Source organism: Sciurus vulgaris (assembly GCF_902686455.1).
Source record: "Sciurus vulgaris genome assembly, chromosome: 11".
NCBI classification, from domain to species: Eukaryota; Metazoa; Chordata; class Mammalia; order Rodentia; family Sciuridae; genus Sciurus; species Sciurus vulgaris.
In genome coordinates, this window is record NC_136472.1 from 27,301,917 (window position 1) to 27,321,018 (window position 19,102).

The 19,102-nt window shown below is 36.1% G+C and overlaps 1 protein-coding gene across 8 annotated transcripts in view; it reads left to right on the forward strand.

Moving 5' to 3' along the window:
• The window catches only part of AMBRA1 (autophagy and beclin 1 regulator 1), a 173,764-nt gene that overhangs the window by 116,108 nt on the left and 38,554 nt on the right, over window positions 1-19,102 (forward strand). For all 8 annotated transcript variants that reach the window (XM_079103398.1, XM_079103397.1, XM_079103401.1 and 5 more), the window contains one exon: window positions 10,251-10,361. In XM_079103398.1, coding sequence (XP_078959524.1) covers window positions 10,251-10,361 — 111 coding nt within the window. The remainder of the gene's footprint in view (window positions 1-10,250; window positions 10,362-19,102) is intronic.

A 19,102-nucleotide genomic window follows, 5' to 3' on the forward strand; every position in this document is an offset into this window, starting at 1 on the left:
TAATGGACATATAGTTTCAGATTTGCAAGATGGAAAAAGTTCTGGAGATCTGTTTGATGACAGTGTAAATATACTTCACTCGGCAAACTACAGTTAAATATGACTAAGATGGTAAATTTTGTGTTAGGTGTTTTTTACCACAACTAAAAAAAAAAACAAAAACAGATTCTTTATATTGCTTACACTTACTTTGAATAGGAAGATTGTAACCACTGCTGTGACCCTACCGAGCATCAGACTGTTTACTCTTGCTTCTCATGGCTGTTGTAAACTTTGCTGTAGCCAAACAGTCCTACTTTGAACTAAGAAAAAAAAGATTTATGAAGCTTGTGATATATAAAAAACATTTTATGGCTGTTTCTTTTCCTTTTCATGTTCACTACCCATATTCTAGGCTTACTAATTGCTGTGTTGAACTCCCAACTATCATTTATTTTGTTGGCCTTATCGAACACCTTTAATCTCAATAATATCTTTCTTGGTTCTGCCCCTAAAGCTCATGATTTGTCTGTGAACTAATATTACTTTTGTTATTCAAAGCAGGAGCTTTGGGTCCCTTAGCAATTGAATAATAAAATTTTGTTGATTTATGGGCCTCACTCCTGCAAAGAACAAATGTGATCCTTGAAGTCTATATTTACAAAATATTCACCTTTTAATTTATATTAAATATATTTCAGAATTATATGATGATTGATCTCAGTATCAGATTAGGGCTGAGGATGTAGTTCACTTCCCTAGCATGCAGGAGGCCCTAGGTTCAAAACAAGAAATTTACTTTAGCATCAGAACCGGGTACAGTGGCACATGTCTGTAATCCCAGCAGCTCAGGCGGCTGAGGCAGAAGGATAGAGAGTTTCAAAGCCAGCCTCAGCAACTTGGTAAAGCCCTAAACAACTCAGAGAGACCCTACCTCAAGATAAAAAATAAAAAAGGGCTTGGGATGTGGCTCAGTTTTTAAGCACTCCTGGGTACCAAAAAAAAAAAAAAGAAAAGGTTCAACATCAGATTTAGTGATCTGTAAAGTGGTTATTTGACAGCCTAAATCTAATAAACAGGTGAAATGCCTTACATAGAACATTTCCTGTGCCAAATGCCAAAGTCATCAATACCCACATGGTGTCTTTTTGAGTTTTGGTGGTGGTTTTTAGTGTATATGTGTGTATATGTTTACAGAAAGTGATATCCCTCTAGTATTACTCTTATCTTTAATTTTGGCCTCAAGCAAAGAATCAGTTTCATATAGGTAATATACTTAGAATTGGTCTTTGATACTCTCATCTTTTCCTTCTAAAGGAAGTAATTGTTTCCCTTTAGAAATTTGTTGTTGTTGTTTGGGGGTGGGGTTTTTTTTGTGTGTTTGTGTGTTTGTGTGTGGTTCTGGGGATCAAACCCAGAGCATTGAGTAATTTTGTAATAGGTTTCCATGCAGTATATTTCCTATAAATTTTTTTAAAACCCTATTATCTAATTCTCATATAAACCTGTGCCTCAGTTATAAACATACAATAGAATATTATTCACCCATAAGAAGAAGGAAGTACTGATTGATATGTTCTATAGCATAGTTGAACTTAAAAACATGCTAAGTGAAATAATCATACAGTTCAGTAGGTGTACTGTATGATTCTATTGCATGAATGTTCCTGAGAAACAAAACTATCATGAGAGAAAGTAGATTAGTGATTGTGGAGAGCTAGGAAGGGAGTGTGGCAGAGTGAAGGATTCTGACAGATTATGATGAAAATGTCCTGCGATTACATAGTAGTGATTATTGTACAATTGACGATGTGATGGTTACACAACTGTGTGAATATACTAACAACCCTTGAATTGAATTCTTTAAATAGGCAGACCGAAAGGTATGTGAATTATATCTTGATAAAGCTGTAATTTTAAAGAAACACACCATTGACCATTTTCCTCAATGAGAACTATAAGTGGGAACTAAGAGAAACTTGGGGCACTTCTCCCATGAGAAGGAAATCTTGTTATTTGCCATCAGGCACCCTTTCTAGGCCCCAGGGTACAGGATAATTGACTATGATTTTTAGACGAGTTTGTTAAGTGGTGACAGAGTGAGTGGGACTGAGTGCTTAGTTATGCCCTGTTCTTAGGACACATTTAAAAGACTGTATTTGAATGAAACTTTCATTCAAAGTTAAATGAAAAGATAAAGTGGTTCTTCCTAGGATTACATTCAATATGCACTTACGAAGGATGGTTTTTATGGCTAAATATTTGTTACACTGCTCAAAGAATTACCTTTCATAAACAGAAGCCAGTTCATTCACGTACAAAGAGCTTGGACAAATCCATAGAAATAGTCAAAATAACAAACATTAAAAAGCACATAAGATTTGGGTAGGCTAGACACATTAGAAGAAATACAGCGAGCCCCAATACACAAATGAAAATATGCTCACCAACATTGTAAGTTATTAAGAAGTGCAAATGGATACCAAAAATAGAAGTACCATTTTTTACTTAACAAATTGACCAAAATTTATATTAACAAATGTTTAATAAACAGCCTTATTGAGTAATTCACCTACCATATGGTCTACTTATTTACTGGTTTGCAGCCCAATGATTTTTAGTATATACAGAATTGTATAACCATCACTATTATCGATATATTTTAGAACTTTTTTGGGGATGGTGAACTTGGGCATGCTATATTCCCAGCCCTTTTTATTATTTTGAGACCGAGTCTTGCTAAGTTGCCGAGGCTGGCCTTGAACTTGGGATCCTCCCTCAATCTCCCGACCTACTACTCCCAGCATATTTCAGAACAGTTTTATTACCTTCTAAAAAGCCCCATAGCTTTAGCAGTCATTTTCCTTTTTCCCCCTCCCTCACCTCCGTCTGGCCCTAGGCCACCACTAATCTACATTTCATCTCTGCATCTTTGCGTTTTCTAGACATTTCATATAAATGGACTCCTGCTCAATGTGACTTTCTAAGTAAAGAATTTTGAAAAGTTGTTCAGTTGGAACTGCCCTGGGGTTTCTGGGCTCAGCTCTACTAACCAGTTAGCAAGCTGATTTTTACCTCAGTTTACCAAGCAGAAAGACAGTCATTTTGTCTGTTAAGGCCAATGAGTGCTTGTACCCAGCCCCATTCTTATTCCATCTTCCCAGCAGCAACACGATCAGACATGGCCATTCTGAATTATGCAGCCTCAGATGAAACAGATTTTATAGGACCAAAATGTAATTTAATCATTTCCTTCTTTGCAATTTGCCCTTTTTTACCCTCCCCAAATTAGCTTTTCTGATAGATTTGCTAATGATTCCCATTGTTCGGTATTCTCACTGAACTGTTGAATCATACTCGTCATATCCCTGTTGCTAGAACAAAACTTGGAGAGAGGCTAAGAAACTGTTTTGACAAAAGGTTCCCAAATTCTTTTTTCTAAGCAACAGAAGAGAGAATCTGAGATAAACAGAGGCAGAGAGATGCATGCAGGCCATCAAACTTGGTAGACCAATTTGGTGACTGTCAAGACTTATGATTTTTATCCCTAGGCACCTTTTTATTGTGGTGCTAGGGATTGAACCCAAGACCTCATGAATGATAGTTAAGCTTTTTGCCACTGAGCTATATCCCCAACCCTGCAAAACACATTTCTGAAGCTTCAAGCCAGTGAATTGAAGCCCCGACTCTGAGCACTGGCGTTGAAGCTCAGTGGTGAAGCACTTGTCTAGCATGTGCCAGGCCCCAGGTTAAATCCCCAATATCTACAAAAAAATTAAGTAATTAAATTAAAATTAGATGCATATTTTTTAAGACAAAACTCCTGGAACTTGAACAAAATTCTTGGGCTCTTTTTTCAGTAATAAATTTTTTAAAGAAGTTCTCTCCCTGCTCATACCCCCTTTTTTCATGGCCCTGGGGATAGAATCCAGGGACTTGAATATCCTAAGTATGAGCTCTACCACTAATCTATACTGCCAGTCCATAAAAGAAGACTTTTGGACTTATAGAAAAATTGAATGGAAAGCCCAGAAAGTTCCCCATATACCCCTTCTCACCATATTCACAGCCTCCCCCATCATCAGTATCCGATACCAGAGTGGTACATTTGCTATAATTGATGGACCAACATGGCTCTTATCATCCAAAGTACATGTTAGAGTTCACTCTTGATGTTTTAAATTCTATGGATTTTGGCAAATGTGTGATGACATATCCACCCCTATAGTATCACACAAAATAACTTTACTCCCCCCTCCCCAGTCTCTTTGTGCTTCACCTATATATCTCTCCCTCTCCCCAAACCCTTGCCTACCAACCTTCAACCTTTTTTCTGTCTCCAGAGTTTTGCCCTTTTCCTGTCATATACAGATTGGGTATCCCTTATTTGAAATGCTTGGGACCACAAGTATTTCAGATTCTGAAATATTTGCATAGGCTTAAAGTTTCAGATTTCTCACAAAGTATTTCAGATTTTGGGTTTCTGGGTTTCAGATTAGAAATGTCCAACTTGTAGTTGGAATCATATAGTATTTTGTCTTTTGGCTTCTCTCACTTAGTTAATATGTATTTAAGATTTTTCCATGTCTTTTCATACCCTGAGAGTGTTTTTTTTTTAAGCAGTAAACAATATTCCATTGTAACCACAGTTTATTCATTCTCCTATTGAAGACTGTCTTGGTTGCCTCCAAGGTTCAACAATTGTGAGTAAAGCTACTAGAAACATCAATGTGTAGGTTTTTATGTGGAAATAAGTTTGCAGCTCAGTTGGATAAATATCAAGGAGCAGGATTGCTAAATCATATGGTAAGAGTATGTTCAGTTTTGTAAGAACTACTGTACTATCTTCCAAATAGGTATGCCATTTTGCATTCCTACCATCAAATGAATGTTACTCCATATCTTGCTAGCATTTGGTGTTATCAGTATTTTGGATTTTAGCTATTCTGATACATGGGTAGTAGTTTCTTATTAAATTTGAAATTTTCTAATGAATATGGTGTTGAACGTCTTTTCGTATACATATTTGCCATCAATGTATCTTCTTTGGTGCGCTGTCTGTTCAGGTCCTTTGCCCATTTCAAAAATCAGGTGGTGCTGGGCGTGGTGGCATACATCTATAAACCCATTGGCTCGGAGGCTGAGGCAGGAGGATCCTGAGTTCAAAGCCAACCTCAGCAAAAGAGGTGCCAAGCAACTTAGTGAGACCCTGTGTCTAAATGAAATACTGGGGATGTGGCTCAGTGGTCGAGTGCCCCAGAATTCAATTCCCGGTGCCGCCCCCACAAAAAAAATCAGGTAATTTTTTTGTTTAGTTTTAAGAGGTTTTTTGGTTTGTTTGTTTGTTTTGTTTTTTGTTTTTTGTTTTTGTGGTGCTGGGAATTGAACCCAGTGCCTTATGCATGCAAGGCAAGCACTCTACCAACTGAGCTATATGCCCTGCCTGAGTTTTTTTTTTTTTTTTTTTAATACAGTTTACATAGCAATCCTTTATCAGATACGTGTTGGACAGATTTCTCTCAGTCCGTGGCTCATCTTTTTATTCTCTTAACAATCTCTTTCATAGCAGAGATTAATTTGAATGAGGTCCAATTTAATTTTTGATTTCGTGGGTTGTGTTCTTGATGTTATATCTTGAAGGTCATCAGTAAACCCAAAGTCACCTAGATTTTCTCTTAGATCTTCTAGGGATTAGATCTAGTGTTTTACATCTAGGGTCTATGATCCAGTTAGAGTTGATTTTTGTGAAAAATGTAAGATTTGTATCTGGATGCATTTTTCTTTTTCTTTTTTTGCATGTGGATATCCAGTTTTTCTGTAAGTGCCATTTGTTGAAAAGACTTATCTTTTCTCCATTGAATTGCTTTTGATTCTTTGTAAAAGATCAGCAGACTAGATTTATACAGATCTATTTCTGGGCTTGCTTCATTCATCTTTGTGTCTGTTCTTTTGCCAGAGCCATTCTATCTTGTTTGTTTGTTTTGTGATGCTGGGGATCAAACCCAGGGTCTCACACATTGCTAGGAAAGCACTCTGCCACTGAGCCATGTCTCCAGCCCTTGAAGCCCTTCTCTCTTGATTATCATAGCTTTATAGGAAGTATTGAAGTCAAATAATGTCAATTCTCCAACTTTTAAATTTCATTCTATATTGTTTTGGGTTTCTTGCCTTTCCATATAAACTTTACAGTTTCTTAATAATCATGAAGTAATTTGTTGATATTTTGATTGGAAATGCATTGAATCTATAGGTCCAGTTTGGGAAGAATCGACATAACAGTATTAAGTCTGGCTGTCCATGAACATAGGATTTCTCTCCAACTTAGTTGTATTTTTTGTAATTTCTCTCACTGGTTTTATAGCTTTCCACACATAAATCTTGAAAACATTTTATTAGATTCATACCTGTTTTTTTTTTTTTTTTTTTTTTGCTTTTGCTTTTGCTTTAGTTGCCTCCTCTTCTTCCTCCTTTTTTTGGTGTGTGTATGTGTGTGCTAATGTAAATGATGTCATAATTCAAACCATTTCTTTGTTCACTGCTGTATATTGGAAAGCAGTTGACTTTTGTATACATGACTTTTATTCTGCAGCCTTGCTGTAATCACTTAATGGTTTCTAGGTTGTTTGTTGATTCCTTGGGATTTTCTACATAGACAGGTATATCATCTGGTTTTTAGCATTCAATTCTGTGAATTTCTTTCTATGTACTGTTTTAACTGCATCCCAAAAATTTTGATAAGCTATATTTTTATTTAATTCAGTTCAGTTTTTAAATTAATTAATTAATTTGGCAGTGCTGGGTATCAGACTCAAGGCCTTGAGCATGCTAGGCAAGTGCTCTACTACTGAGCTACACTTCTAGCCCCAATTCATAATATTTTAAAGTTTCTCTTGATATTCTTCTTTAAGAAAAAAACAGAATACTGAAGTTTGCTAAGAAACATTTGTATAATTCTGTGCCTTTGATTAGTTTCTGTGATCAGTGTTATTATTAACAGTTTTGGTGCCTTTGGCAGCAGGCATTCCAATAGCGCTGCCTTCTTGAGTACCTTTTTGGAGTTAAAATGTTGGCTATATTCATCCGGTGTTGTGTTTCTCAACCAATAATGGTTTTTATCCCTAGGAAATATTTGGCAGTGTCTGGAGACATTTTTGGTTGTCACAACTGGGTGGAGATGGGTGCTTTTGGCATCTAGTGGGTGAAGTTCAGGGATGCTGCTAAATGTCCTATAATATATGAAAATCCTCCTTACCCTCCAAAAGAATTGTCTGGCCCAACATCAGTAGAGTGAAACTCAAGAAATCCTGAGTCTGGCTTGTTACATTTTGTTATTACACAGGAGAACCTTGAAACCTTAGAAATCCCTGGGTAGTCTCTCAGGATTTGGTTTCTGAGGCCAAGTGCCTCTTCTGTAAATACTTTGTGGTTCGGTCCATTAACTCGCTCTGGCACATTTCCTATATACTTTGAACTTAGCAGCCAGAGGCCTACTAATTTTTTTTTTTTTTTTTTAACAAAGTAATACTTATCCTTCCTGATGTTTCCAAGAGACAGGCAGAGTGGTCTGCAGTTCTTACAGAAGAGAACCTGGTGATAATATTCTAATCTGTTGCTGGCATCTTTAGCTCCCTAATCTGTGTTTACACGGCACTGAAAATCAATTCTCCCTGGTGCCAGTCTGTGTTCCTCCTTAGCACTCTGGCACCATTGGCAGAAAACACTTCCCTAATCTCTTCACAGTGCCACCCTACTCGTTTATTTTATTGCACAGCTGTTCTCCAGAAAATGTGTCTCGAGGCATAGATCCTACAGGATGCCTTTGGAGCTGAGGGTTGGAGTCTCCATCATTTGTGTCCCCAGTTGTGGATCCAGAGCACTTAGAACGCATCTGGTTATTCCTGAGCTGTTTTCCTGTTCATAGTTACCATCTCCATCCCCCAAATAAGCTCTCAGAATATGAAGTTTGTTTCCTCCATTTGTTTTCTTTCCTCTCTTAGCAACTAGCATTTCGTTCAACACAGACTGAAAAAAGTAATTTACTTTTTTTCCTTTTGGGTTATATAGTCTTCTAGTAAAGTTGGAGAAAATGGCAAGGAACTAAAGCTGGTAGTCAAGGGGAGATGTCAGCCATCTAGATAAGATAAGCAAGCCTGGGGAACAGTAAAAAAGCTCAGTGGAATGGAACTGGGTCAGAATGAAACTGAGTAAGTCTTTAAAAGGAAGTGATAGAACTTCTAACTAAAAAATTATTTGCATTATTATATAGTTTAGGAAAAACAAAGTTCATTTTAAGAAAATTCTGTGAATGCATTCTGTTTTATGGAATGAGGTGTTACCTGATTCCAGAATCATAAAATAACATAAAGCCGATTAAAATATTTAAAAAGAAAGACCTGGGGGTATCCTTTCTTGTAATGGTTCCCTAAATTCTCACATCAGATGTAATTATTAGAAAAGCATTTTCTATTAAGGTTAGAGGAAGGGGCATGCTTTAACTTCATCTGAATGGGATGCCACAAGGTCCTCAATAAGGGTCAGTGGGTGCATTGACAGTACCCCTAAATGCTATCTTTCTTAGGTTTTCATCTAGATCATGATTGTTTGGGATAATCTTTGAATTTGCAAGATTTAACAAATTAGGGGTACTGGTTTTTCTAGAACAGTATTTTTCAACCTTTATTTCATTATTAGCTTCCTGAGAAACCTTTTTAGACATTTTTTTTCCCAGTCTTCCTTCCATGAAATTTTAATGTCATAGATAAAATTATTTATATACTCCAGCATTTGGGAGTACAGATGATCGCAAATGATTGCAGTGTCTTTTGGGGTTAATTACCCCACTCCCCCTGACCCTCATTTACCAGTTTTAACCCCCATGAAGAAATATCACCCATGCTGAGACCTCAAAATTACAGAAGTATCATCATCTTGGAAATGAACTGTTACTTGTACCTTTCCTTACAAATTAAAACTGGGACAAGGACAGTTAATTAACTAATGTTGAAAAGTGTCTTCTGATGCAATGGCCTACAACAGTTGGATAAGAGTGAAAAGAATATTTCTTTATCTCATGCCTTGAACAACCTCTTGATCATTTGAGGAAAGATTAGGCAAACATCAGAATTAGCAGAGCAATAAATACAGCTCTCTAAAAGGAAAAAAAATAATTACAGAGCACAAGATGCTTTTGCAGTGATATGCAGAGGGGGAAGAGTAGGTTAATACTAAAGAATCCAGGTATAAAATTGTCCATCGTTCAAAAGCTGGTATGCTCTAACAAGTTCAGTTTCTGAAAATAGAAGTTGATTTGTAGCAGAGAATACCATTTAGCTTATCTAGCATCAAAGAATGTTCTATTCTCCCAAGAGGGTTTGGCACTGTCTGATCAGAAGGGTGGTTGTGTATGAAATGCACCTCAGAAGGAGGAGGAGGAAATGACATGTTCGTATAAATGAAATACAACTGCAAATTAAAGTGTCACCCTGTTAAAAAAATCCATTTTTTATTTAATTGGTTACCAAGGGGAAAATGTCATACAGAAGTATATATCTCAGGGAAGTTAAACTGTGAAATATTACAGGTAATCTGGATTCAAGGAAGTTCTTGGGTGGGGGGAATTATAAAAAAATTCTTAATAAATATATTCTGATGCCGCAAAACTAGCTCATAAATTTCTGCTGTGCTACATGCCAGGGTTCCAAAAGAGATTAACAAATATTACCTCATTTTTTCTTTACGATCTCTTTTCATCCAGTCAGCTGTGTGCTAGCTGCCTCTTCCCTGAAGGAGCCTTCTTTTGAGATGTATTATGAGGAAGAAGGTCATCTACAAAGGAGATTCTGCTTACTATCAAAACATCCAAGGACTAAAATGCTTCTGACTTTTCTGTGTTCGTGATATCCTCCCACTTTTTACTTTACTTTCTCTACATTTTTGTGAACATGCATCTGTCTCTTTAGATCATGAGCCTTCTACTATATGGTATACTTACAGGACCTGCCACAGTGTTGGCATGAAATAAATATTAAGTAATAACAGGAACGGCTGATGAATAGAATTATATTTTCACATAGAATTGTTCCTTAGGATATAATGTGTTTCCTCTTTGAGACAAGAACTTGACATATGGAACTTAACGGGGTTTTTTTCAACTTCAGTTGTGGTTGTTTCTCTTTTCTCCCTCCTACTAATCTCACTATTGTTTTCTGTTTTACAATGGAAACATGCAGATAAATAATGTAATGTTATGTCATTGTCTTCTTCCCCATCAGGGGCAGTGATTGGTGATGGACAGTCTGCTGTGGCCAGTAACATTGCTAATACTACCTACCGGCTCCAGTGGTGGGACTTCACTAAGTTTGACCTTCCAGAGATAAGTAATGGTAAGCCAATATAGAACTGGGGTTCTGGTGGAAGAGGGTATATTTCTGGTGAGCCAGAATTCAAAGCCTCACATACCACTGGATTTTTAATCATCTCACTGAGTAATTGATGGACACAGGCCATTTCTGTGGCCTTCGGCTCAGCTAAGCACTCCAGCTAACATGTCTTGAGCATCTGCCCTGAAGACTTCATGGTCTAGTAGTTCACTGGCCAAAACCTAAAAGTTAGATGGAAGTAAAAGGAACAGAAATAGAAAGTAGTATCGGTACTGAAAGCTATACCTTGTGACCCTTGAAGAGGAATACAGCGATGTTAAGTTCATTTATAAATCCAGATCCAAATGGACTGAAGTGAGTGGTTTGGTTATTTCTCTTTTACAGATATATCTGTCTAAAAATTAATTTTCCTTGCTTCTGGCCCATGTTCCCATTGTTCACTTGGAATCACAACATTGTGGACAGTTCATTTCATTTGGTGTCTAAGAAAGGAGCCTCTCACATTCCTGAGAAGTGGTAGTTCAGCCCTTGCTTGTATTCTTCTGTTGGTAGGCCACATCTGACCAGGGAGCCTAACCATCACTGCAGAATTTCTGTTAAAATGTTCTTTATTGTACTGAGCCATTATTCCCCTTGTCACTTCCTCCTATTGGGTTTTACCACTGAATCTCCATAGAATAAGCCTAATGATGCCTTCCAAGTGACATTCCTCTAGGTATTTGAAGATAAATTGCCCTTTCCCTTTAAATCTTTCTTTTCTTGCCTCACTGCCTTAGATTGCTTTTTCTGGTGTTGCTTCCAAATCCTTGGCAGTTCTGCTCATCTTCCATTTTAACTTTGGCAGAGTGTGGAGGTGGGGTGGGGAGGTGACACAGAACAGAATAGAAGACTCTTGACATGAGCTTATACATAGTACTTTGGACAGTATTAGTTCTACCTAAGATTTCAGCAGCTTTTCCTGAAGCCACTGTTGAGTTTGCAGTCACCTAAAATTTCTTGATAATTGTTATTAAACCAGAACTCAGACATTCTGCACTTAACTTGTGTGGTTGGAATCTTTTAAAAACCAAAGTAGGTTTGTATTCGTTTCCATGAAATTTTATCATAGTATCATTGATTCCTACCTAGCTCCTGCCTCTCAGTGTCTTGTTGAACTTTGATTAGTCGTCTCTCAGTCTCACATCATCTACTAATTTGATAAACATCCTTCCTCTGTCTTCCTTCAGATTATTAGCAAAAATGATAAATCAGAGCTGGGCATGGTGGCACACGCCTGTAATCCAAGTGACTCAGGAGGCTGAGGCAGGAGGATTGCAAGTTCAAGACCAGCCTCAGCAACTTAGGGAGGAAATAAAAAATAAAAAAGGGCTAGGGAGTGGGGTTTGTGGCTCAGTGGTAGAGTGCTCCTCTAGCATATGTGAGACACTAGGTTTAATCCTCAGCACCACATAAATAAATAAATAAATAAATAAATAAATAAATAAATAAATAAATAAATAAATGAATGAATGAATGAATGAATGAATGAATGAATGAATAAATGAATAAATAAATAAAATGAAGTTATTATGTCCATCTACAACTAAAAAAAAATTTTAAAGGGGGGGTTGCTGGGGCTCAGTGATAAAGCACCCCTAGGTTTAACTCCCAGTTCCAAAAAGATGATAAAAAAATGGTGAACCAGACAGGACACTGCGTGAAGCCTTGTTATATTGTGGATTTTGTCTGTTGATTTTGGTTCATAAATGAGCTCTCAAAGGCTTAGTTGTTCACATCTAAAGTCTATGTTTCCTATCTCATCCGTAGAAAGGATTTTTCAGATGCCTTAAAATAATTAAGATGTTATCTATCTGTGACATTTCCCTGTATGCCAATCTTGTCTTGTCTTCTCTGCATACCGGGGATTGAACCCTGGGGCATTTAACCACTGAACCATATCCCCATCCCTTTTTTGTGTTTTATTTGTGTTTTATTAAGAGACAGGGTCTCACTGAGTTGCTTAGGGCTTCACTAAGTTGCCACGGCTGACTTTGAACTTGAAATCCCCGTCTCAGTCTCCTGAGCTTCTGGGATTATAAGTGTGTACCACTGCCCCCGGCTGTGTGCCAGCCTTGATATCTCTATCAGACAAGGGAAATGAGGTTAATTTTTCATGTTATGTTCTTAGTGAAACCTCATCCATTTCTTTCTAAATGCTTATAATCCATGTATGTTCAATAATCTGTTCTTTAAGCCTACTGGGAAATCCATAGCAGTCCACCTTCCCTTATTGAAAACTAAAATGTGTTTGTTCATCTCTAGTCTTCTGGCCCAGATCTTACTGTAATTTATTTATTTAATTTGTTTCCTTAATTTTTCACTTTCTGTTGATATGAATTAGGTAATACATTCACTGTTCCAAATTTTTAGAAATATAAAAAGATGTACACAACAAAGCCTCCCAATCCTGTTCCTGCCACCTACCACTCCTTAACCATAGGCAACTAGTATTAGTATTAACAGTTTCTTACCTGTCTTTTCAAGGATATTATGTGTATATAATAGCAAATGCAGGGCTGGGGTTGTGGCTCAGTGGTAGAGCACTTGCCTAGCTTGTGTGAGGCACTAGGTTCAATTCTCAGCACCACATATAAATAAATGAATAAAATAAAGGTCTTTCAAGATCTAAAAAAATTTTTTTAAAAAGCAAATGCAAAGTGATGTTTTCCTATTTTTATATAATCTGAATGGCAGCACGGTGTGCATATTTTTCTGTACGGTTTTTCTTTAACAGTGTATCTTAGTGATCTTTACATATCAGTATAGAAAGTGTATTCAGAGCTGAGGATGCATAGCTCAGTGATAGAACTTTTTCCTAGCATGTGGGAGGTCACAGGTTCAATCCCCAATTACATTCAGTCAGTCAGTGAGTTTACTCACTTTTTATGGATGCCTAGTATTTAATTGTATAAGTGTTCATATCATTTTTTAACTGGTGTCCTATTAGGTTGTTTTCAACCTTTTGCTATATAAAGTACATTGCAAACTACATTGTCGTTTTGCATATGTGTAAGCTTATTGATAAGATAAATACCTAGAAGGGAGGAAAAGAATATGTGCATTGGTAATTTTGGCAGATATTACCATATTGCCCTTTGTGCAGATTGTGCCACTTGATATTCCTACCTGCTGTTTGTGAGACTACTTGATTTCCTAAACTCTTTCTGATAAAATATTATCCAATTTTTGTGTATTTGCAAATATGATAGATAAGAAATAGTATGTGCACATTTTAAATTGGTCCCAAATAAGGTTGTGTGCCTCTTTGTATACTTGACCATTTGCTGCTTTGTCTTGACCTGCCTACATGCTTTACCTCTTTTTCTGTTGTATTAATGGTCTTTTTCTCAGCAATTCTACAGAAGTTCTTTATAAATCAGAAAATTAACTTATAATAAGAGTTTCCTACCTGTCATTTATCTTTTGACTTTGCTGAAGGTTATTTTTGTCATAGAATTTTAAATCAAAATTATACAACTTTCCTTTTATGATTCCTAGTTTTTGTGTTATCATTAAGATCATTTAGTACTTTATATTTTAATTTTTTGCATTTGGATCTTTGATTCACTAGGAAACTTAGTCCCAAATAAGCAAACTATGGTCTAGCTTTCTCCCTATAATGGCTCCTCATTTGTCCCACCCTATTAATATTCCATTTGTTTCCACTGATTTGTCATGTCATTTTTCATCATGCTATTAATTTCCTATGTGTATTCAGATATATTTCTGGCTGTTCTAGTATAGTGAGCTGATTGTTCTTGGGGAGTTCCACATGGATTTCATTGTCTTTTTATGTTTTGTGGTACTGGAAGTTGAAACCAGGATGCTAACTACTGAGCTGCCTCCTCAGCCCCTTTATACATTTTTTATTTTGAAACAGGGTCTTCTAAGTTGTGGGGGCTGGCCTGGAACTTGTTGATCCTCCTGCTTCAGCCTCTCAAGTTGCTGCAATTACAAGCATGTGCCACTTTGCCCAGTGCAGGTTTCATTTTAGAAGATTTAGAATCTGGTAGAAGTAGGTTCTTGTTATTTTATTTTTTAATCCAAGTTTTCCTTTCTACTTTTGTATTTTTTTAAACTACTCTTGTATTTTTGTATCTGATATGAACATTAAAACCACCTTTTTATGCCTTCTCAAAATCTGGTAGTGTAGGGATGGATGCAGTGGTGCACACCTGTAATCCCAGCAGCTTTGGAGGCTGAGGCAGGAGGATCAAGAGTTCAAAGCCACCCTGAGCACCTTAGTGAATCTCTAAGCAACTCAATGAAACCCTGTCTCTAAATAAAATATAAAAAAGGGCTGGGATATGACTGTTTAAATGCCCCTGGGTTCAATCATGAGCACCAAAAAATTTAAATAAATTATATTTAAAATTTTAAAAAATAAAACCTGGTAGTATAATCAAAATATATATAAATATTTAAGGAGATTTGATATCTTTATCTTACCTTACAACATGGTACGATTTTCATTTTATCTAAATCTCTCTTGTATTCATAGGAATGTTTTTTAAAGTCTTCTTCATATAAATCCTATATATTTCTTAAGTTTATTGGTGTAAGATAATTTTTAAGTCTTAACTATCATACTGCATTTGTTTGCTGATTATAGTGTTTACTTTGTTAAATCTCATGGTTTATCTAAGTATGCTACCCGGAGATGATGATAATTTTACCCCCTCCATTCCATTTTATACACTTGTGGTTTTGTTGCAGTACTAGGGCTTAATGCAAGGACACACTACCACTGAGCCACATCCCATTGATTGATTGATACTAGAAATTGAAGCCAGAAATATTTATATTTGTATTATAAATATAACTTTATTTTCCTCCTATTTTGTCTGGAGCAGTTTAAATAGTAACTGGAAACACAGTAATGGAGTTACCCAAACCCCCCTTTTTTTAAAAATATGGAACATTTCATGAATTTGCATATCATCCTTATGCAAGGGTCATGCTAATCTTCTCTGTTCCAATTTTAGTGTATGTGCTGCCAAAGGGAACCCTTACTTACCTTTCTTTGCCCTTTAAAAATCTGAGTCTGATACTCCCCCCAGCCAAACATAAAAGAGCAATGACTGCTTTGATAACCTTCTAATAACTTCTTTGATAACTGAGATATTTATTTTGAGACTGGGTCTCACCAAGTTATTGAAGCTGGCCTAGAACTTGTGGTTCTCTTGCTTTAGCCCTCTGAGTCACTGGGATTACAGGTATGTGCCACTGCTCCTGGCTTAAGTACATAATTATTGAGCTACACTAGTTTAAATCTTAACTCAGGTACCATCTAGGATTGTGACTTTGGGTAGTGAATCTCTCTGTACACTTAAGTTCTTTGTCTATAAATAAAGATTGTAATAATGCAAACCTCATAGGATTGTTATGAGAATCAAATGAATTAATGCATATCAAGTACTTTGAGCAGTGCGTGGTGCTTCGTATAATAAATGATCAATGTGTTAGCTATTCCATCATGTCTTTTCCTTGGAAATTGTGCCATGATTGTGTGAAACTATGTATTGTCATAATTCTTTTTTTTTTTTTTTAGTTTTATTTTTCCATATTTTTATTGGTGCAGTATAATTATACATAATGGTGGAATCTGTTGTTACATATTTGTACATGCATGTGATTTAACAATATAATTTGGCCAAGATCATTCCCCAGTGTGTTCCCTTTTTCTCCCTTCCTCCCTCCCTTTGGTCCTTTTCCTTTACACTACTGATGTCCCTTCAATTTTCATGAGATCCTCCCCCACCCCTCTCCCCACACCTTTCTTTTTCTTTTTTCTCTCTATCTTCCACATATGAGAGAAAACATATGACCCTTGACTCTGAGTTTGGCTTATTTCATTTAACATAATGTGCTCAAGTTCCATTCATTTTCTTGGAAATGATGTGATTTTATTCTTCTCTATGGCTGCATGAAACTCCATTGTGCATACATACTGCATTTTTTAACCTGTTTATCCATTGACACTTAGGCTATTTCCATAGTTTGACTTATGAATTGTGCTGCTGCATAATATGAGTATGCCATGTATCTGTATAGTGTGTTGATTTTAATTCTTTTTTTTTTTTTTAATTCTGGGGAGATGACCTTAATTCTTTAGGATTGAAAAGTTTTTCATATATTTGTTGACTACTTGCATTTTTTCTTTCTTTTTTTTTTTTTAATATTTTTGGTTGTAGATGGACACAATATCTTTATTTTTTATGTGGTGCTGAGGATGGAACGTAGTACCCCGCATGTGTGAGACAAGTGCTCTACCACTGAGCCACAGCCATGGCCCTGCATTTTTCCTTTAAAAAATATTTTTTAAATTGTCAATGGACCTTTATTTTATTTATTTATTTATTTATTTATTTATTTATTTATACATGGTGTTGAGACTCAAACTCAGTGCCTCACACATGCTAGACTACTGCTTTACCACTGAGCTACAACCGCAACCCTGCATTTTTTTTTTTTTTTTTTTTTTGTGGTGCTGGGGATCGAACCCAGGCCTTGTGCTTGCAAGGCAAGCACTCTACCAACTGAGCTATCTCCCCAGCTCTGCATTTTTTCTTTTGAGGAGTGTCTGTTAAGTTCTTTCACCTACTTAAAATTTTTATTTATTTATTTATTTGGTAGCAGGGATTGAACCAGGAGCAATTTACCACTGAGCCATATCCCCGACTCTTTATATTTATTATTTACAGGCAGGGTCTTGCTAAGTTACTAAAGCTCATTTTGGACTCAAGATCCTCTTGCCTCAACCTCCCAAGTCACTGGTATTACAAGCATGCACCACCACACCCAGCTTGCCCATTTATTAATTGGGTTTTTTTGTTTGTTTGTTTTGGTTTTAGTTTTGGTTTTTGGTGTTAGGTTTTTTGAGTTCTTTATATATTCTGGATATTAACCCTTTGTCAGAACAGTAGCTAACAAAACTTTTATCATTTGTCTGTTCTCTCTTCACAGTCTTAATTATTTCCCTTGCTATGCAGAAGCTTTTTAATATGATGCCATCTCATTTATTAATCTTGGTATTATTTTCTGAGCTTTAGGAATCCTATTGAGGAAGTTATCTTTGTTGGAATGTTGATCCTACATTTTCTTCTAGTAGTTGCATAGTTTCTGATCTAATTTCTAGGTCTTTAATTCATTTTAAGTTGACTTTTGTGCAGGATAAGAGATAAGGATCTAGTTTCATTCTTTTATGTTTGGATAACTATTTTTTTCTTTTCATCATTTTTTATAAACACTGCCTTTTTTTCCAGTGTATGTTTTTGACACTTTGTCAAAAATCAGATGACTATGTGTGTGGATTTGTCTCTAGGTCTTCTATTCTGTACCATGGATCTATGTATTTTTATGCCAGTACCATGCAGTTTTTGTTACTATAGCTCTATAGTGTAATTGGAAGTCAGGTATTACGGTGGTGCTTCTAGCATTGCTTTTTTGACTTAGATTGCTTTTGCTTTTCTGGGCCTTTTATTCTTCCAAATGAATTTTAGGACTGTTTTTGTTTTTTTCTATTTCTGTGAAGAATGTCATTGGTATTTTGTTGGGTTTTGCATTGAACCTGTATGTTGTTTTTGGTAATATGGCCATTTTAACAATATTAATTCTGCCAATACATGAGCATGGGAAGTCTGTCCATCTTCTTGTGTCTTCTTTAATTTCTTTCTTCAGTGTTCTATAGTTTTAATTTTAGAGGTTATTCATCTTGGTTAGATTTATTCTTAGATTTTGTTTTTTTGAGGGCATTGTAGTTGGGTTTGTTTTCCTAATTTCTTTCTTAGGAGATTCATTATTTAAATGAATACCATCATTTAATAATGATACCAATATCATTACTGGTATATAGTAAAGCTAATGATTTTTGTATGTTTATTTTGTAACCTGTTCTTGCTGAGTTTATTAGCTTCAGCAGTCTTCTGGTAAAGCTTTTTGCATCTTCTAAGTATAGGATCATATCATCTGCAGTGATGATTTGACTTCTTCCTTTCCTATTTTTATCCCTTTCATTTCCTTCTCTTGCCTAATTACTGGCTTGAATTTCTAGCATTGGTGAGAATGGACATCCTTGTCTTGTTAGGGGTTTTAACGGAAAAGTTTTTAGTTTTTCCCCATTCTCTATGATGTTGGTTTTGGGTTTGTCATACATAACCCTTATCATGTTGAAGTAAGTTGTTATTGTCCTTAGTTTCTTCTGTGTTTTTATCATGAATGGATGCTGGATTTTGTTGAATGCTTTCCTCTGTCTGTTGAAATAACTATGTGATTTTTGTCTTAATTCTATTTATGTTGTAAATCATTTACTGGGATAAAAGCAACAAGAGCTTGGGATGTAGGTCAATGACAGAGCAACCCTCTGTTCAGTCCTTAGTACTATAAACAAACAAACAAATAAAATTTTTGCAAGCTTCATTTCATTCACACTACAACTTCCTGTCATTTTCTTTTTTATTGGTCATTGGTTCTGTGTTCCCCTCTTCCATCACTGAACATGACTTGTAAAACCTGAGCTTATCAGAGAGCATCATGTACAACCAGATACGATCAGTTAGTTATGACTTTCCTTTCTCTCTTTATTTAAATCACTTGAATTGTTAGAATTCTGCATTTTAAAAGTGTTCTTATGTGTGTATATGTGGGGTGGTGGGGAGTGACTGCAAGCCTGTAATCCCACAGGCTTGGAGGCTGAGTCAGGAGAA